This window comes from Grus americana, chromosome 5, assembly GCF_028858705.1.
Source record: "Grus americana isolate bGruAme1 chromosome 5, bGruAme1.mat, whole genome shotgun sequence".
Lineage (NCBI taxonomy): Eukaryota > Metazoa > Chordata > Aves > Gruiformes > Gruidae > Grus > Grus americana.
In genome coordinates, this window is record NC_072856.1 from 20165688 (window position 1) to 20179420 (window position 13733).

The 13733-nt window shown below is 48.7% G+C and overlaps 1 protein-coding gene across 9 annotated transcripts in view; it reads right to left on the reverse strand.

The window, feature by feature from the left end:
• Positions 1 to 8003: 8003 nt before the first annotated feature.
• Positions 8004 to 13733, reverse strand: part of CD151 (CD151 molecule (Raph blood group)) — a 38478-nt gene continuing 32748 nt past the window's right edge. For all 9 annotated transcript variants that reach the window (XM_054827180.1, XM_054827179.1, XM_054827177.1 and 6 more), the window contains 3 exons: positions 13371 to 13526; positions 10988 to 11074; positions 8004 to 10177 (listed from right to left, as the gene is read on the reverse strand). In XM_054827180.1, the coding sequence (XP_054683155.1) occupies positions 10118 to 10177; positions 10988 to 11074; positions 13371 to 13526 (303 nt within the window). In that variant the 3' untranslated portion in view covers positions 8004 to 10117. The remainder of the gene's footprint in view (positions 10178 to 10987; positions 11075 to 13370; positions 13527 to 13733) is intronic.

Below are 13733 nucleotides of genomic sequence, written 5' to 3' on the forward strand. Positions count from 1 at the left end.
GCCAGCAGAAATGGGGAAGTCATATTGCATGTGAAGTTAGCACAAGATCACAAACTTAAGCTGGTTATTTCTTTCTTCTTTATTTTAAAAGCTACAATATTCAGGTAGCTCAAGGAAAAACAACCTTTGGATTTTGTCTGCTCATAAATCCATCACAACAGCTTCGGGGTAAAACAGTAAATATATTGGAAGGAGAGCACAAGAGGCCAAAAGAAGAGTATCTGCCTCTGGGTGTGCTATTTGCAACTGAAGCCAGGTACCAGGCTGTGATATTAGTATGTGGTATTGATTTGCTCTTAATCCAGAGAAATGCCCCTGTAATGAACTCTGCTGTGCCCTTAATGATTTCATATCGAAGGATGTTAGGTGCCTTGCTTGTAACAGAGTAACAGCAATGCCAAAAATAGCAAGCCTCATAATAAAATGTTATTGAGGAGCCTGAATTTCAATATAAAAGGGACTCTGCTGTACTCAAGGGCTTACTAGATACAAATGCATACTTTAAAAAGTTGTATTAAAGTCATGTTAGTGCCTGAGTTACAGAGGCAATATGAGATGCTACTCCAGGGAGCAGCTGAGCCCCAGGTCCCCAGGAAACTTTTAGGCAGATGTGATACAGGCTGGATTTAATCCCAGCAGATGACTGGGGCCAGATACCTAGAAAGCACCGAGATGCTTTTAAGAGCTGCCCGCAAGGGCAGGAGAATGCGGTTGTGGTGCTCCTCAGCCACAAACAGGGACAGCACATGACAAGGTGCTGCACCAGATGCCATGTGCCTGATCCTGGCTCTGTCGCTCACCCCCCCCCCAGCCTCAAGGAGGAGCCTCCCAGAGGGCCACCAGCAAGCTGCCACTGCAACTGGTACAAGCAGGCTTAAGAGAGAGGGCAGCCACCGCCAGCTTACCGGTTGGAAGAAACCAGCATCCCCACCAAGCAGACAGCTCCACCTCTCCAGCCTGTCAAGGTCCTTGTGGATGGCATCCCTTCCAGCCAGAGTGTCGACCGCACCACACAGTTTGGTGTCGTCGGCAAACTTGCTGAGGGTGCACTCGATCCCACTGTCCATGTTGCCGACAAAGATGTTAAACAGTGCTGGTCCCAATACTGACCCCTGAGGAATGCCACTCATCACTGGTCTCCACTTGGACATTGAGCCGTTGACCGCAACTCTTTGAGTGCGATCATCCAGCCAATTCCTTATCCACTGAGTGGTCCATCCATTGAATCCATGTCTCTCCAATTTAGACATAAGATGTCATGCAGGACAGTGTCAAATGCTTTGCACAAGTCCAGGTAGATGATGTCAGTTGCCCTTCCCTTATCCACCAACGCTGTAACCCCATCATAGAAGGCCACCAAAGCTGACAGGCAGGCTTTGCCCTTAGTGAAGCCATGTTGGCTGTCACCAATCACCTCCTTATTTTCCATGTGCCTGAGCATAGCCTCCAGGAGGATCTGCTCCATGACCTTAAGCACAGAGGTGAGACTGACCAGCCTGTAGTTCCTCAGGTCTTCCTTTTTCCCCTTTTTAAAAATGAGGGTTAGGTTTCCCCTTTTCCCATCAGTAGGAACTTCACTGGACTGCCACAACTTCTCAGATATGATGGATTGTGGCTTAGAACTTCATCCGCCAGTTCCCTCAAGACCCATGGATGCATCTCATCAGGTCCCATGGACTTGTGCACCAGGGGACAGGATTAATTTGGAAAAAACAAGGGGTGAACAGTTGCCTCCTATAAACCCTAAAAGGGATCTCAGAGCTTGGCTCATATCTTATCCAGGAGAAGGGATGTAGACTAGAAAAAGAAAGCCATTAGCTCAATTATGCCTAATTAAAGGCATAATTGCCTTAATTATAGCTCATTGTTTCTGACCTTTGCCAAGAGGTGGTGTCAGTGGGGCTGCCCCTGCCTGCAGGTGGAAGCACCTGAGGGGACTGTGGCTTCTGCCTCCTCCCTCCAGGACCCTTTCCTGGGGAAAAGCGGCATTAAAAACTGGCCCAGAAAAGTGCACCCGTTCCCCCGAGCTGGCTCTAAGCAGGTGAAGCGGGAACTGCCTCCCTCTCCCCAAATCCTAAACTCCCTCTCTGCTGTTAGCCTAGTTCCTGCTTCTAGTTAACCCATGGGCTGGCAGCACATGGTGCCCCCCCGGGAGATGACAAGCATCCTTGGACTCTGTCTCCAGGAAGGACTCTGAATCCTAAAGCAGTGAAAAAAAAGCATCTCTCTAGTGGTGCGTGGAGACCAGAAGTTATTTGCATTAACGTTCCAGAAAACTTTGCCTGCAAGAACAGAATTGAGTTTACTTCAAGCTCCAGGCTATGCAAAACTAGAAAAAAATTGCTGATGCTAAACCAGAGGCTGCAGTTTGACACCAATTTGCTTTTCCCATTGTTGGTTTCAGAAGAGGAGTGCCACCAGAGTTCAGCAGTTTTGTAGGGTTATAACTCCTTTGGAGCAATATTTTTATTTATTACAGGCAGAACTTAAGTGGTACAGCTGCAACTGAGGCTGCGTGGAGCTTGGCACAGCTTGTACAGACACTAAAAGGAACTTTTCAATCTAAGGGGACAAGGAAAAGCAAATATGATTAGAGGGGAAAAAGAAACACTGATAGGAATTAATTTGTTCGCTGTGCTTAGCAGCCTCTGGCAGTGGGCTTGCAGACGCAGAGGAGCTCAGCTCTCATTCAGGCAGGTGCAGGATGAACTTCTGCAGTGCTGTGTGCTTGTCCACTCCCATCTAGCACCGATAACATCTGAATAACTAGTCACTTCGCTAAAGGGCTCTGCCAAAAACCCTGATGCAAGAAGTGTCCTCAAACCTCCAGGCAAACTGGGTATGCAACACCAAGCTCCTGTATTCCCAGTCAGCACCTTAACTGCATCCCCAGTGACCCACTGCTCTGCTTGTGAAATGCTGCCTCTTTTCACCCATGTTCGTTTAAATTCAGTTCACTTCCAGCAGGTAGCGTTGTTTTTTTGCTGAAAAGGGCACCAACAGCCCACAGTTGTTGGAACTTACCTTCATAGCCCCATCCAATGCCATTAACTATGGTAAGGGAACTATAAAATTTGTTTGAATAACATTGGGGGTTTTTTTGGTTGAAAAACATATTTAATACATATGCAGCCTTCTTTGCTGTCGTATGATTTAGGGCTTCCACTCGCTGCTCCGGGGTTCAGGATTGTTCAACTTGGAAGTGTAGACAAACTTCAGAAATATTTCTTTTGAGTAATTCTGCCACAGCTGCCAGCTAGAGCCCAAACAACTGAATTGTTCATGAGCCCATCCACAGAGCACAAGGCATTCAGCAAAGGAAAGAGCAGGTCAGCCTTCAACTGACTGCTGTTAAAAACTTTCATTAAAGTCCTGGAAGAGAGCAGTGGAAGAGGGAGAAAGGAGGAAAAGGAAATAAATTATAACATTGATCACGTTTGTGGATTGATGGAGGAGGAGGGATGGAAAGTGCAAAGAAGGACAAAATGTGAATTAGCCTGGGATATCTTAGAGGGTTGGGCACATTTAAATGAGACAAGATTTAATTTAGATAAATATAAAATAGTACCTGACAACCCTCAGCATGTAACAGAGGAATAACATGCAAGAGAGGAGCTGTAAGAGCTGGGAGTGGAGGGACGTGCCTTCAGATGTCATTTTGTAGTGATATTAGCTGTTATTTCAGTCCAGGGGAAACAGCTGACACCCTGCAGGAGTGGAGATAGTGGTTGAAGTCCCAATCCCAAAACCTGAGCCTGGTGCCTCACATCTCAGGCCATCATTGCTTAACGCTGTGTCCCAGAACGAGGAGCAAGAAATCAAAGTGTGTAAAACAAGCTGGGAAAACAACAGTAAAGACTGCTTGGGAGGGTTAAAAGGTGATTAAAGAGGCAGCTCTCCCAGGAAAGAGGAGACTTTGTCGATACTTAAAATACGTGCTATGAGTACAGCATGCTACTGGGCGGCGCAGGCAGCTTTCTGCGCGGACACTGCCACGCTGTGGGTCCCCCAGCATCCAGCACGTAGGCGTGGATGAAACACTTGCCTCAGTTTCTCCTGTAAAACAAAGCAAGGGGCTTAAGCTTTTTGGTACTGCTCTGCATGCCCCTGAAGACGATGGCCGTGCGCTGATGCGGGCACCTGCTTCGTGCCATCAGTGAGCTGCTGTTAGGCAGTTGCCTATTTATTTACAGCCAGTGGCAGGCAGGAGACAGGCAGCCGAATGTTAACAGGGTACCACTAGGTTAATGACAAAGCCGTTTGCTGTGCGGTACAATTTGCCTTGGTCCCTCACTAATCTGGGGCTGGGGAGCCCTTCAGAAGCGGGAGGGGGCTGAGGCTGTGACTGCTGGCAGGTAGGGAGCATGCCCGGCTGCCAGCTGACCCACTGTGGGGGGACACACGTCCCTACCCTCGGAAGGGAGAGGGGGACCATGACTCTGGAAGGACCAAGCACATTTCTATGATGCAGGTTTCTGGGGTAAAGGGGGTCCAGCATTTCTGAGCAATATAAGAAATATAGACCTCACCTGTAAAAGTTCCTGCAGGCAGTGGAAATCCTCCAGCATGGCAGGACGAGATATATATATAGCTATATGTACACACACATACAGTCAAATTTGTGAAGTGTTGCTCCACACACGCTGCACCCCTGGGTCAACGCCTGGTTTGGGCTGGCCTCTAACCACAGAGGAGTGCAAGGGGCTGTGACCCTCAGGCTCTCCCCCATAGCTGCTGGAGACACGTGCTGCAGCCATGAAAGCCACCTCTGGGCCTGCAAGGGGGCACAGCTGGGTTTTGCTGTCCCAGTGGGGGAACACAGCAGCCATGGGCAGGATCAGGCCCTGAGTTCTCTCTACATTCTGTGTAGGCAGAAACTGCCCTTCCCTTGTCAGCAAGAAAAAAAAAAGCCTGGAAATGCCTGATGCTCAGCAGCTTCTTTTCTGCAGGCAGGAGCAGTAATCAGAAGAGAGAAAGCTGCTGATCCTGACGGCCTCAAAACGTGCACCATCCTTTCTGCTAATGCAGGCAGCTGAGAAAGCAGGAGGAGCAGCCTCCTTTGCAGGGAGTAAGAGGACTTCAAAACCCCGGTGCGCCTGATGATCTGCTGTGCTGGAATGAGTCACTGAATGAATTTGGTGGGCACCAGCATCCCTGCTGTTCATATGATTATACCTCATTTGAGAGCACCATGCCCCCTCCCTGCAAGGAATTTGTTATGTCTGAAGGCACCACGTGAATCTGCTCCCCGCTGCCTCCTTGGCCAGCCAGGCAGCGCCACTGGCATAACCACCACCTCTCTTCCTGACCGCACTTTGGCGCAGAGACGCAGCAGACAGACACGCTCCTCCTGCAGAAGCAGCTCACCAGGGAGACACAGTGCAGCATGGCCAGCAGCCCAAAAAGCTGCTCTTTAATAGTGTGAGAGCCAGCCCAGGACCCCCACAGCAAAACCAGCCGCACCAGGAGAAGCTGTCGGTCTCTGCTCACGTGCATCTGTGCCCCAATTCAGCAACAGTGCTGCTCGAGGCACCTCTTGTTGCTGCTCGGTGCTGTGCAGTAACGAGCAGCACAGAGCACCCAGCATCTTCTCTCAGGGGTGCACGCACACACGTACACGTGGAAACCTGGGGAAGTGTCACGGCTTGAAAGGAGAGAGCATTCCCCTTTGCTTGGGAAATGGCAGAGTGTATTTGTTGTATCTTGCCAGGGAGGAGAGTATCTCTGTCTGCTCCTCATCTTCCTCTCTCCACCACCGCAGCCCTGCTCAGCCCCAGCCCAGCATGAAAACAAGGACATTACAATCACTGCTGAAGGGAGGCTTTATAAATGGCCAAAGATAGGGGCATGAAGGCCTCCCTGGGTGGAAAATTCCTCCCAATTAAATGGCAGGAGTAGAAAGGGCATGTTTGTGAAATGGTTTGGGGTTAGAAGCAGCCCTGCAGGGGAGCATGAAATACTTGTGTCTTCTTTGAAACTGCAGGAACTGCCCCAGTGCTAGACCCTTACAGGAACTATTTCCCCGCTACATCTGTCTTCCCTTTTATTTCTAGGCAAATTGTAGTAACCACCTGGGCACCCTAAGGGAGCAGACCCCCAGGTGAGCTAATTGCTGCAAAGGGCAATTAGCACAGCCCAAATCTCGAGGTTCAGAGGGGGAGAAACCCCTGCTCCTGCCTCAAGAGAAGACCTGAGGCTGTACAGCCCACAGGGATGCTTTAAGTCAGTAATTGCACCCTGATCACAGACACTGCAGAAGTCATCAATTCAAACAAGAAGAGAAATTGCTTTTAAGCAATGGCTTCTTGCTGAAAGGCACTGTGCTACAGACTTCACAAGCGCCACCCCGTGACAGCCTTACAGAAGGGGGGCTTATTTCCCTTTTGGAGTGGGAAAGGGTGACTGGAGCCACACTGCACCCCCAATGACACAGAGAGCAAAGAGAGCAACGGGATGAGGCACGAGGAGGGGAGTTGCAGGCATTTCTCTTCCTGCCATGGCAGAACAGCCAAGGTGGCCCAGCAGCTGTTTGGGGCACACAGTTAACACAGAGCCATCCATGCCACCTTCTGTGCCCCCGCTGCAAGCATGCAGGCAGGAGCCCAGCCTGCCCTGCTCCTCCAGCCCCACCTCAGTAAACAGCCTTCCAGGATGAGCCCTCCCTTCTTCATTCATGCTCCACCTTCAACTCACCTTTCCTGAAAACAGGCAGCCAGAGCCACACGCAGGTCTTGGGAAAAGGGCTCATAAATGGATGTGACCACATCCCTGTCTTACCGAATGCATCTCAGTAGTGCATCTGCCTTCCCCACAGTGGTACCGTAGCAGTGGTGCTGGCTCATCTCGCCACTACTGAGCCACCCAAGTCTGTCTCCTCAACATATGCCAACGCATTTCTGGGTTTTTTTAGCAGAAGTCCCCACTCTGAGCCGGGTGCAGGCCAGGTCAAGCCCTAAGCCTCAGTCTTGCATGACCACTGCCTTGCTGCAGCATGAAAGTTAGGCACACTACTGGGGCTGGAAGGAGCGACCTTCCCTTGCAAGCGTGACCCATACTGCGCTTCCCTGGGGCTTGGTGACACCATGGCCCTGCTGCCCACAGAGCCAAGCAGCTTGAATTAGACTCACTTGAATTACAGGAGCTGAATGCACAGCGCAGTGCTGAGCCCTGAGAGCCACCGAGTGGCTATGCTTGTCAGCTGCAGGCAGGCATTTCCATCTGGCTGGATAGAGGCATATGTGAAACTTGTAATGTGCAATTTCAATCCTAAATCCCAAAGGGTAATAAAAAAGGGCACACACCTGCTCCCTCTTTTTGACATGTCTGTGATGCAAGGTGGCTGCAAGCTACTCTACAGCACATACAGCAAATATTCAGCACACACCAGCACATAGCACCCACACACTCCCTGTTGTCCCACAGTGGTAGGGAGCAGCAGCCCTGCTGCAGTCCTTACAGTCAAGATGAAAAGGGGAAAGATTTCCACTGACTTTGGCATAAGTGGAAACAGGGTGTAGGAGAGCACAGCAGAGCCCCGAGCCAATTCATACCCTCAATGGGTCTTCTTCCGCAGATCTGACTGGCAATCGCAGGCAGACAGCAGGGCCAGCAAGGCAAATCAAAGCTACCTGACGGCAAAGGCCCTGCTGTCTGCCTCCGTGCTCTGCACATGAAAAGAAAGTGCAGCCTGTGTGACAAGGCTAAGAGAGGTCACTAAGTATCCCAGTGAGCGCAGTCAGGTGTGCTGGGTGCGTACACCTCCACGGCTGACATGCAGTACCTGGTACTCTGGGGTTCTGTGGCCTCAGCTCTCAGGGTGCCACAGGGAGGAGCAGTCTGCAGCACACCGTGGCAGCGGATCACAACCACACTGGCAAGATCAGTGACGCGAAGCAGATTCTTCCCCAGCTTCCTTCTGAGGGAACTGGCTCCTCAGCAGCAGGATCTGAGGAATCCATATAACCCATCCAGTTCACAGTACCGGTTCAATTTTGCTACAGAGAGTAAGTACAGAATCTTAAGCTTTATTTTTCTATTGGCCAGCAACTTAAACTGGGTTAAAAAAAAAAAAGGCAATTAATATTATTACTCAGACAAAAAAGTATAAAACAACTCAATGGACACAAGCCAACTTACTGCTCATATCTCATTCTTCCTGGCCTCTCCCAACCCTGTACAATGTATTTGAAGGGAATGGGCGAAGGCAGCTATGAAGATATGCTTAAGAAACTAGAAATATTGCTTCAAGCAACATGCTCAATATTTTCCTCTTAGTCAGCAGTCAATACTTGTCAGGAACTTGATTATAAAACAAGAAATAATTTAGAGATTTCTCCTTTAGATCATTACACAATAATTTAGATTTCTTTCCCCTCTTTCCTACTGCTGTGGAACCAAGGATACGCCTCAGTTCCTCCATCTCTCTTTCTGCATTAGTTAAGGATTATTTCATGGGGCTGATATTGATGGGGGAGTTTCAGATTGACCTGCTCTGAATTTTAACTTGTCACTCTTTAGCGCCAGTCCAAGATTTCTGTTCTGTGAACGAAAAACCCCACGATGCTGCAAGACCCTTGAGGGGTCTGTGTGGTTTTGCTTATGTTAACTGTCTGCTGCCAAGGGACAGGGCTCAGCTGGCACCACTGAAAGGCTAGGAAAGGGAATACATTTATTTGTTTATAAGAGGGCTTGTCTTCACTGCTTAGAAACACCAAAACCCCACAGCTCCTTCTGCTTCATGGGTGTAACAGGCATACCAGGAAGGTGAGAACAAGACAAGAGGCACACAAGATCCTATGAATTCAGGCTAAGAGCCTGTTGGCATCATGATGGCACCAAGTCCATGGCAGCAGTGATGTCTATGTCCTGTATGTATCCAGGATCCCAGTGCAGAGAGAATATTTAATTAAACCTATTCCTCTGCAGAAAACAGTTAACCCAGCATGACCAATTTACCTATTTACACTGGGGCAACTGGTTGAAGCTGACTCTCCTGACCTTCTTGGCAGTAACAAGTAAAGTGGGTTTCCAGATCTCATTAAAGCCAGAAAATCCTCAGCTAATCAATGTGCTTTTGGAGGCTCATAAAATATTTGTATATATTAATTTCCTGCCCAAGACAGACAAGCCTGGAGGTTTTAATTAGAAAAATCAAGCTGAGGGCATCTCTCAACATGTAAGAATGTATTTCTACTAAGTGAACAGGCCAAAGGGTAGCCAGATATGCCAGCTCCAAAAACAGACCAGTTCTCCACCAAACCTCAGCAGGGTAGAGGCAGGAGGAAACAACTTAAATTTTTCTCATACTGGAAGCCACTCAGAAAAAACACACCAGCCTCAAAAGAATTAGAAAGTTGTCCATCGTCTTTGCTTCAGAATTAGTAGGAGACAAAAGGCCTCGTGTGGCTCCTAATGGCACTGTATTGGGGGAAGCTTCAAGGAAGAGGAGGAAGGATTGCTTCCTAAGGCACCCATATCTTGGCAACATCAGAGTCATGACAAGATTTCAACTGCACTAAGTTGTGCTCCTGATCAGCAGGTAGAGTAGCTCCTGCCCCAAGCAACCAGGCAGGCATCCTCTCAGGCAGAGAACAGCGGTGTTAGGACATCGGTCGGTGTACACTTGGGAGGAGGGAAAGAAATCTTCCATGTACGAGAGACTCGGCTCCGGCTCCAGCTCAGTGCAGAAACATCATCTGTCCTCACAGTCAATGCCTGGTGCTGCTGAGCCACTTCTCAGAGAGCAAACCATCGTTCTTGTATAGCATCCTGATACCTTCATGTTGGCACAGGAAAAGCCTCAAGAGAAATGGCCCTGGATAAATCTTGCTTCGTAATTATATCAAGGGACTGTTTTGCTAAAGCTTCTAGCAGAAGATCCATAGCTCTTTTGTTTCCTGACAACGAAGAGGACCTGAGAAACTCCTGGCTGCCTTGTATACAACATGGAGGGTGACTTTCTCCCAGGAGGGCAGGTAAGGCGGTGCATGGTTTGAGAGGCGTTTAATTACAGAGCCAAGTCCTCGGGTTACAGACGCTTCTGTGGTGGTGGAGAGTGGTCAGGTTGGCAGGCGCTAAGGGAAGTGGCAGAGGGGGAGCAACAGAGTTCCCGCAGCTATTAATATGGTTCTGGCTTTAAACTCTTGTACAAGCAGCAGGTGAAAATCATCCCAAAGATCTACAGGGTGTAAAGAGAAGAGAGAAATGCATGAGAAAACTGAATGGATGCAAGTGGAGGCAGCAGCTTGCAAACAGCCTGGACCCAGACTGGAGTGGCAGCTAGCTCCTGCCTGGGGATACTACACTCCAGTTTGCAGTAAGCAGCAGGAGAGAACATAATCTGTGCTAATCCTCATAATTAATCACCAGCTTCTCTGGGGTGTAATGTGGCTACTTGCCAGGACAAAAGAGGAAGATGAGGAACTCCCAGAGACATCTGCATCTGGAAGAAAAGAATATCGTGTGCCCTCCCCTGTAAAATGGGAGCAGGGGGCATCCATATCCTACCCCTTTATGCACCACCCTCTCCCAAATCATTTGCAGACCCACAGTGCCGTTCCTCAATATGACACAACCAAGGAAGAACTACTGGATGACTTAAACTAATCCTAATGAACAGGGACAGCAAACTCCTACAGGCTGGCTGTTCGGCTGCGCAGGCATTCACAGCACATCCCCACAAGAGGTCTCTCTCAGGCTGCCAAACCGCCTGCCGTGGCCAGCACTTCCTTTCCCATAGCCCTGGAGCAGAAGTCTCTCTCCTTTGCCCAAGCTGGTTGCACTCCTTCACCAGAAGCAAATTTTACAGATGGGTAGAAGAGGCTTTTGCTTTGGAATTAGTGAATCCTCAGGTTCCCACAGTACCTGGCAACTTCTTTGCTTGCCAGGCAGGCAAGAGCCTAAAACATCTGATTTTTCTCCATCCCTCAGCTCTAGGGTTCCTTTAACTTATGCCCAGCACCCCCAAAATTCCACTCAGCCCTTTTACCTGCACACAAGCAATGCTGATCCCCACTGCCCCGATAATTCTCAGATGCTCTTGAATGAAGTTTTCCAGCTTGGTAATGCAACCACTCTGCAGGGTGAAAGGAAGGACATGGAAAATCAGTTTCATTTTAGCCTCTTGTTCACTTTAATCCAATGGCTGCAATCCTTGAAAGCAATGCTATAAAAAGCGGTGTCTGAGCAATCTCTTCACCCGACATCCCTGGAAAAGCTACACAGATGGTGTAAACTGCATCATGTTTTGTATTACTTTGGACCTACAGGAACCAGTGAACAAACCCAAGGCGGCTGCCATCTGGACAGGAGAAATGCAGAACGAGCCATATCACACAGAAGCAGCGTGTCATTTTCCTCTGAGATATATGGAAAAAGGTTCCCTCACTTGCTGCCTAGCACATGCCTGGAAAGGGCGTTTACTCCCATCAGGCCAAAAGGCCACGGAAATGTTGCTGAGTGGATCCAGTACCAAGACATAACAGGAGCCTTTTAAGAGTAAATTCCTCTTGCTGCTATTTATGACAACAGTGAGTTTCAGTGTGGACCTGGGAAGCCAAGCTCTGCCTGATTCTGCCTTGCAACTACATCCTTGGCTGGCAGCATGACCTTTCCCCTCCTGTTTCAGGCCCCAGTTTTTGTTGTCACAAGGCAAAACTAAACCAGTAAGAGCATTCTCTGGTTTTGTTTTGTTTGGCGTTTTTTTGAAGAGTTTTCTTTAAATAATTAAATTGTTTAATCTACTGTGGCAGGTTTTCCATGGTAACATCAGGAGGATTTATTGTGTAGGCTACAGCAGTGCCCCAAGGGTGCTGGGGGTCCTTCTGCCCCAGGAGTTTACAGTGAACAGACATCTACACACACATAGGCAGAAGGAAGGAGTGAGCGTGCTGCCCTCCAGGGAGGGATGGGAAAGGCCTCACTTTTCCCATGTCAGCATTAGGTTTTAGAGTCAGCTCCAGCTGCCCTGATATGAAGCAGTTACTCCTGTTCCCACGATCTGACACTTTTTGTAGGTTTTTGGTCCCCAAAGCTACTAAAATCCTTTCTGAACTCTGACTGAGATCTCGTATCATGATATGCAGCATCTGACTGTAGATCCAAACCTCCCCTTACAGCTTTTTCTCCTCTAGAGCTAGCCCAATACATTAGGCAGCCTACAAGGCCTCTCTTAATAATGCAGCTGGGCAGCTGCCTCCAGCTTTGCGCAGCACAGAGAGAGGATGGGAATTGCCAGTCCTGCCCCTCAAATGGTTGTGGGCTTCCACTCTCAGAAACACTTCACCAGGCCTTGGACTCTCTTCTGCACCTCCTCATTGAGTCTTGCCTGGAAGACACAAACCTTATGGGAAAGCCTTCTCCCTGAAGAGCAAAACTCAGCCAAGCAGACGGAGATAAGAGGGGCTTTGGTAGATCAGAAAGACTCCCTATTGATTCCCCAAAGATAGATGGTTGGTTTCCTTTTAGCTGTTTGAATTGCTTGGCTTAGTGGCAGATGTCATTCTCACTCCTCTTCCAAGTCCTGCTCACAGACTGTGAGAAGAAATACCTGCTTTGACAGGGCCACCTCTTCATCCACAGCCCTCCTTAACTGTGAGGGGAAAAGGAACAAGGAAAAAGCTCCCATTGTTGCTCCCCAAGCTCAATACAGCCAGCCAAGGTGCTGGTTCCGCTGGTGAGAAAAAGGACTGCTACCCCATAGAGAGCGTCACAGTGAGCAAGTTAAAGCCAGGAGACAGGATTGGAGGGTATCAAAATAAATGTGGGAACTTTTACCAGACTTACGCAAACTTGACAAATAAAAGCTCTGAGAGCTACCTGTTCGCTTACTCACCTAGTCTGGGATTCCATTTGCTTCTTCGAGAAAGAGACAAGCCTCTATCTCAACTCCAGCCTTCTTTTCAGCCTAAACTGCGGCCCACTGGAACTGACCTAATATGTCTGCTGCAGGGCCATCTTTCTTCCCATACGCTGTTTCTTCATGCTGTAGGTCAAATCCCACTATCTCACTCGAGGACTAGAAGTATCTCTATTTGCACCTCACCAAGTAATTCCAATGACAGGAAGCTGCGTCAAATGCAGGGCTCACATCCACATCTCTTGCCAGAGCCAGCAACCTCTCCCACTTCCCCCTATCACTAGCATATTCTGTATTAACAAATATGATTTATTGTTTTTCTCTATATCTACATATAAAATAATGGCCTAGATGGTTGAACACTCAACTAGAGAAATGAATTCTGCTTTCTAAGGAATCCTACTGACTTTGAAGCCTACTGACAGTTTGCAGCATCAACCCAACACCCTCACACCCTGCCCACGTCCTTTACATACTTTCTGACAGGTGGCTCCGAAGCCCTTTTGCTCTTTACCTCCTTGTAGATGTTGGAAGGATGGTCTCTTCGGCCACACAGGTCAGTTATCGTCTTACAGCAGCTGTCTGGGACTTTCCGTCCATTGGCCTCTGGAGATTTGATCCACACGCTGTCAGCCCAGTCTGTGTAGTTGTTGCTCCCACAGCACTTGAACTGCATGCACACAGAGCAAAGGCTGAGCCTGCAAGCACTGCAACCTCCTTCTCCCTCCAGCCTCCCACACCAAGCCCTGGGCTTCACCCTCCTTTGCAGAGAGACTCCAGCTACCTCACGGGCTTTTTGGAGGTTTTTAGGCTACTATAATTATTAGTGACTTTTGTGTTAAGAGTCCCCAAAATGGCCATTAAATATCAGCTTCAT